Source organism: Zea mays, chromosome 2, assembly GCF_902167145.1.
Source record: "Zea mays cultivar B73 chromosome 2, Zm-B73-REFERENCE-NAM-5.0, whole genome shotgun sequence".
Classification (NCBI taxonomy): domain Eukaryota; kingdom Viridiplantae; phylum Streptophyta; class Magnoliopsida; order Poales; family Poaceae; genus Zea; species Zea mays.
Window position 1 is genome coordinate 168,626,960 of NC_050097.1, and position 6,789 is coordinate 168,633,748.

A 6,789-nucleotide genomic window follows, 5' to 3' on the forward strand; every position below is an offset into this window, starting at 1 on the left:
ATACAAAAGAGAGAAGTGCTTCTTAGCAAACGTCATTTCCTGAAAGACCGTTTGGTATTGGCTTATAAGAAAAAAAAGATGAAGCCAAAGCATAAGCTGGTGCTCTAGACGTTGGCTCCGTCGTACCTACCTACTCAGCGTAGTTACGTTAGGGATCGTCTTCCTGACCGAGAAACAGCGAAATTCGATGTATTTTCCCGTTTTGGCTATGTACCGAGAAATGAAAACCCGTGCGGGATTTAATGTATTCCGGTTTCAAATTAAAAAAGTATAAAAATCAAACTTTTAGTCAACAAAACGGGGTTTTTCGAAATCATAAAACGAGAATGTTACGTTACACTTGTCCTGGCCCTTAGTCTTAGCTCTGGGATTAATCCGTTCCTGCACATGATTTACAATTTCAGACAGAAATTTCCGTGAGATCCGAAAAATATGCTTCCAAAATTGGTATTTTTTATTATAAATTATATCATTTTTTGTTTTAAAAAATATTAAATCTATTTGATTTTGATCTAGAATTTCGGAAATTTTCTGTTTTTCGCTGGGGACCAAATTTTTTTCTTTTCCGAAATCGTAAACCCTCCTGCATGCTTATTCACCAATGCACTGCACGGTGCACGCAGCGCTTGCATTTGACTTGCATATGATTATTTTTATTTAATAAGCATTACGGACAATCTCCATCAGCTAGCACGAGAAATTCATGAATTAACCGTGTACTCTCCCCGATAGAGTATGTAATACCGTAATATATATAGAATTGTATTGTATATACAACAAGAATATCCCTACGAATACAATGCTTCCACTGACCTATCTGCTGCTGCCCCCCCATGCCACAGAATCAACCTCATCCCTGGCAGATTTGTACAGCTCCAGCCTCTTGAAGCACTGCTGCCGGCGCTCCATCATCGCCGGGTCCTCGTCCAGCATATGCCCAAACTCCCCAGCCTGCTCGGATCCCAAATCCCATCGACGCAACAAGCAACACGACATTACTGAGTGAATAATTCAGTTGCCAACTTATCGAAACGTATCATATGTTGCCCTACCTCTTTCTTCCCCATCTGCACGTAGAAATGGTTGAGCAGAGACCTCTTGGCCTCGCGAACCTGGCAGTGGACAGCTGCCTTGGGGATCTTCTGCAGGAGCTCGTCTCCAACCATCCGGATGTACTGGGACACGTTGGAGGCGATGCTCCTGAAGTGCCCGTCACCGTAGCGGTCAGGAGGCGGCGCAGCCGCCGGCTCCGCTGAAGGCTTGCCTCCAGCCTTGCTAGCAGGCGCATCAGCAGGAGGATCCTGAGGGAGCTTCCGGAAGAACTCCACCGTCACGTACGCAGCCTCCATGTCCACCAGACGAAGCGCCGTGCTGCGCCCGTCCTCCCGGAATCGCTCCAGGGCTTCGTTTGCAGCGGTCGCGATCGCTGCTTGAAGCGTCGGAAATCTTCTGAGTTGCTGAAACAAAGAAGCACAGAGAGTATGATGCTGAGCTGACAAAGCACCGAGAGAGAGAGAGAGAGAGCAGTGCAAAAAAAAAAAGGGAAGCCACCTCTGTCTCCCCTATGGATTTCCTGACCAAGTCTTTTAGAACAACGTGGACCTGGAACATAGATTTGTCAGACACTGACACACAATGTCATCCCATAATTAACACAAAGAATAGCAGGACAAAGTAGTCAGTTTATTACCGCATCAACCGTGGCTTCAGCTGGTCCTCTGAAATAGTTGATGCCCTTCTCAATAAGCCGCCGGTACCCTTGTTCAGGTGCCATGAGATGGGGCTGATAGCCATCTGCTTCTGAAACCACCTTCTTCACGTTTTGCACCGACAGGTAGCGGTCGAAGGAAAGCTTCTTAAAAGCAGCAGGGAGCTTATGGTCAAACACGCCGTATATTCTATCTCCACCTGACCTCCTGAGTTAGGCAACCAAGAGTTCACAAGACGCGAAACAAATACAAGATGCGAAATAAGGATGATGGTGCCAACCCTCCATCAAGATGTTCCTTGAAAACACGGTCAAAAGCACGGCAGAGGTCCAGTATGGTGTACAGTTGAGCCTGGGATATTTATGGAATGAGTTACGACAGAACTGATATTCCCTCGGTTTCAAATTATAAGTCATTCCAACTCTCTTAGAGGGTCAAAACATCTCAAGGTTGCCAAAAAATTATATGTGAATTATGACATTAAATAGATATACTATAAAAATATAATGAATAAAGAATCCAATGAAGCTTATTTAATATCATAAATATTATTATTTTATTATATAAATTTGGTCAAACTTGATATGCTTCGATTCTCCAAAAAAGTTGGAATGACTTATAATTCAGAACGGGGGAATTGAGAGAAAATACAGTCATGATTATTTCGATTGTCTAAATATGATATAACTGACTAACCCCTGGATCAGCAGCCACAGCTCTCCCTATGATGTCCAGCTCTGATTCAAGTTCGTCTATAGTTTTGTTGATTGTCGCTGTGATACTAGGAATGTGTGCTTTGATAACAGATTCAAGATGCTGAAATGTTGTAAGAGTTACTGAATATGTTATTTTGCTCAGATATATATAAGTCCGAGAAATGAGCTTTAAAGTTACCTGAGAAAGAAGCTTAGCAAGATATCCAGAACCCATACGACTTGATAAATGAGCATAGTCAGGACTTGTTTCAAAATATTCCCTTTCTTTTTCCCTCGCTGAAATCATGTCAACCTTCCTATTAATATCTGCTTGTGAGCGATTGACGATTCCAACCCAAGGATTCTGCAGCCGATAGGCTCTTCCCTCAAGAACCTAAGAGGGGGGAACAAGAACATTTAAGGTAGATCGACAATCAATCATTAACCTTAGAGATGTCAGAAATCCACAATATAAACAAACAAGACAGATAAGTAACTTCATATTTTTTTAGTAACCGAAATTCAAGTTGGAGAAGACAGATAAAATCAATCTTACATCGAGAGCATTTGTTCCTTTGTCCATTAAGTCCAGTTTTGTCAACACACCGAACGTCCTTTCACCTTACCATGTAGAAACTTTTAAATATTCATTGTACGGAGAACATATGGAAGTGCCTATGTCCTAAATTCTAGTACCTGTTGGATCAACTTCTTTTGAGAGCTTAATTGCATCAGAAGTTGCAATATCCTGATTTGCTGGAGATATAGCCAAAATAATACAGTTGGGCTGCAAAACATGTATAAAAAACTTATTCTCACTTGGATACCAAGGTGAAAACGAAAGAATACCACCACACAGCCAGGCCTATTGTTATATCAGCAGGTGGTTGGTCATGCATATTGAATCAGTGATAGAACAGTATTAAGTTAATTTGTTACCTTATCAACATATGAGCGAACCATATTCTCTATATCTTGCACAATACTTTCAGATTGTCCCTCTGTGTATTAGCAAATGAACAAATTGCCAGAGGTGAGATTAAAACTAATAGCAAATGAAAAAACATATTTTCCTTTTTAATAAATAGAAGGACAGCATACCTACAGCAACTTTTGTCAACCCAGGAAGATCAATCATTGTTAAGTTCACAACTGGAAAAAGACATTTCAATCTATTATAAGCCAAAATGCAATGGAAACAACTGTTGGAGTTGAACAGCTAATTAAACCAGACATGCTTCAACAACTATACATAGCGATACAGTATGCATGAGTTGGATAAAGCTTTAACAGGTTAGAAATCTGAACAACGATAATGCTTTTGCATGAATGGTATTTGGCTTGGAGCATCTTAATCTAGAAAAAAATTACAATCATTCAATTCTGACTTGCAACATTGAAAACTATTTGTCATGTGACGTATGGCATGATACACACTGCAGATAGAAGGAATTGGTCAAAAGTAAATAGATTTACCCTTGGGCGAGTAGATGCTGAGATGAATAGGGACAGGAGATATTTGCTTAGTTTTTCCAGTCAGCCTATCCGTCTCATCAGCAATTTCTTGGCGAACAAGGGCTGCACCATAGTGAAGAGAAATCATTGTCTGTGTGCTCGTTAAATTTTAAGAATTCTACTTATCATCGGAACTCGGAAGGAACACAGTATAAGCAATATAGTTTTGATCACACACTATATACATCTGGTCGAGATGTTTACCACATTTCCACGAATTAGAAATTGGGAAGGTTACAAGAGATGTCTGGTGTGATAAATTTGATCCATAGTGGGCAGAGGACACAAAAAAAAATATCAGGGTTAGGTTCGCACCAAAGTCTGAAAACCTTCTTTTCGGCATATGCAAGAACTCTGCATATTCCTGAGATCCATCCTCTGTCTGTTGCAGCTGCAACACTAAAGGCCTTCGCGTGACAATTCCTGTATACATATTTTTATTACTACTCAGAGAAACTTCATTCCGTAGTTTTTTTGCTAAAGAAAAAAAAGTGACGAACTATAACATGTTGGGGATTGAATTGGAATTGAAAAAGGCAAAAAGCTGAACTGACCCGATCCTCGGGGAAGAAAATCGGTGCCAACAATGCTCTCAAGTACAGAGGACTTGCCCGAGCTCTGTTGCACGGATTAAAAAAAATATATTGCTGGTGGATCAGTAAACCAGACCATGCAAGAATTTATCAGCAAAAGTAGAAGGAACAAGCAATTATTAATGCTATTAAATCCATGTTGTACTAAAAAAGAAGTTATCAATAATATATATCCATCAAGAGGGATGGGAGGATGGAGGACCGGAGAGAAATTGAGACGAGCAACACCTGGCCTCCGACGACGGCGATGGTTGGGAGCGACTCCCAGAGGGTGGGCAAGTCGCTTCCTCCTCCGTGGTCTCCGAGGGCGGTGCAGGCGCGCTGGATGCGGTTCATCATCCCGATCAGGCTCTCCATGGACGCCATACTCTTGTTGACTTGCTTTCCAAGTTCGCCGGTTTTCCAGTATGGTCGGGACTATTCCGTTGTGTTTGTGTGGGGAAGAAGAGGAGCCAAGGACGACTGACTGGAAGAGCAAGGTTCGAAGAAACAGAGTCGGCCGGAAAGAAAGAAAACCTCCTAGCGAAGGAAGCCAAGCCATTCCAAGGACGGCGACGACTTCCGGTATCCAGAAGAGGACACGGCGGAGCTTTGAATTCTCCACGGGGAGAGGCAAGGCTGGGTCCAACTTTGTTCGTTCAGCCGCCCAAGATGACGCTCCACAAAATAATACTCCAATCAGTACCAAATTAAAATTCGTTTTAGACTTTTAATAGATTCACACAATAATTAATATGTATTTTTCATCACCATCTAATTGAATATAGACTTAAAAATCAAGAACTAAAATAAATACTAATTTAGTATGAAATAAGTATATGAGTAGAGATGACAATGGGTACCCGCGACCCGATACCCGATGGGTATTTACTCCATTAGGGTATGTATGTGGGCTAAATATTCTACCCGTGGGTCTGTTATTGGGCAAAAATCTTCACCCAACGGGTAAACGGGTATTAGAACGTTCCACCTTCACCCATACCCGTTAACCCGCGGGTATAAAATACCCAATATAAACTAACCCCAAGCATGATCTTGGACTTTAGTCATCCATCTTTTTTACTATTTAACAACCTTTTAGAACATAATGTGATAGAAGGTTTAACGACAGTTTAATGACGATGTAATGGAACATGTAATGTGCTATGTAGTATTGTCCTAGTGTTACTACTTTATCCAATTATCTTTAGTGTGTTGAATGGATGGTTAAATGATGCTAGAAATTTTACAATGGTATTTAGATAGATATACTTGACATTTGTATAATATAATATTTTGATAGATGTTTAATTTTTGTGGGTACGGGTGACCCGATGAGTGACCCATACCCACGTGGGTATGGGTATGAGGGTAAATCCATACCCACCAGTGTATATGGGTGACCCGATGGGGTTATTTTTTTATCGTGGGTATGGGTATGGGGTAGTAATACCCGGTGGGTATTTACCCATTGCCATCTCTATATATGAGATTGTGTTTGGTCTTGAGGATGCATCTTTAGACGAGCTCTAAGCCTCAGGTAGTCAGGTTCACAAATCGGATGCCTAGAAAACGACTGAGACTTGAGACTGAGACCGATATCAGAAACCGATAGAAGCCAATCGAATTCGAAGTCAAACCAAATTTTAAATTGAAACGGCTCGACATCGATTAATCAACCGATTAATTGGTTACTGAGCTAATAAACTGGCAGCACAGGTGCAGAAACCGAGCAACTTGTTTTTTTTTTGGCAAATAAAACACATTGAGATTCCATAATTTAAATAAAAGATGACCTAAATATTATCACAAGTCCAATAACAATATTTAGTGGTTCAAAAAATACATTACATATCAACGTTTCATTGTTCACCAATAATATCGAAGATTCAATACACTCATAGGTGAAAATCATTCCCATAGATGTGTATTCCACTAATCTTGTGCCATATTACACTCCCCCGATGAGAGCAACATAATATCTTGCTCACGCATCAACTGCACCTTGGACTCCGCCCAAGTGTACCCGGTCCAAGTAGAAGTCGTACCCCACGAGTCCACCAACATTTGGTACTACTTAGGCTCCTCTCATTGGTACACTCACCTCATTGGTTGTTGTGTCACCTCACCAACCGAATAATTCACATAGAGAAGAAGGGGTGAAGACAAACCTTGTCTTTTGTTGCTAGAATCGTGGGTCTGTAGGACCGATAAGGCGACCAGAGGGGGATGAATGGGAGTCAATCGGATTTTTGTCTCCAAACGGTCTGAAAATTAACACTTTACTTCAATTGAGAT

At 41.1% G+C, this 6,789-nt stretch overlaps 1 protein-coding gene across 5 annotated transcripts; it reads right to left on the reverse strand.

Annotated features, from left to right (window-relative positions):
• Positions 1-688: 688 nt before the first annotated feature.
• Positions 689-5,148, reverse strand: LOC100382468 (Dynamin-related protein 1E). 5 transcript variants are annotated; one of them, XM_008670122.4, is made up of 15 exons: positions 4,741-5,148; positions 4,474-4,537; positions 4,235-4,342; positions 3,881-3,982; positions 3,506-3,556; positions 3,344-3,405; positions 3,101-3,191; positions 2,961-3,025; positions 2,604-2,798; positions 2,406-2,525; positions 1,990-2,060; positions 1,691-1,916; positions 1,552-1,602; positions 1,053-1,457; positions 701-951 (listed from the first exon to the last, which is right to left on the reverse strand). In XM_008670122.4, exons 1-15 carry the CDS (start codon positions 4,876-4,878, stop codon positions 814-816), a joined length of 1,887 nt encoding a protein of 628 aa, XP_008668344.1. In that variant the 5' UTR covers positions 4,879-5,148; the 3' UTR covers positions 701-813. The 5 variants fall into 5 exon arrangements, with proteins under 5 accessions (XP_020403443.1, XP_020403442.1, NP_001168679.1 ...); XM_020547855.3 differs by having other exon boundaries at positions 4,474-4,566; positions 4,741-4,758; XM_020547854.2 differs by having other exon boundaries at positions 689-951; positions 2,406-2,798; positions 4,741-5,131.
• Between the last annotated feature and the right edge of the window lie 1,641 nt (positions 5,149-6,789).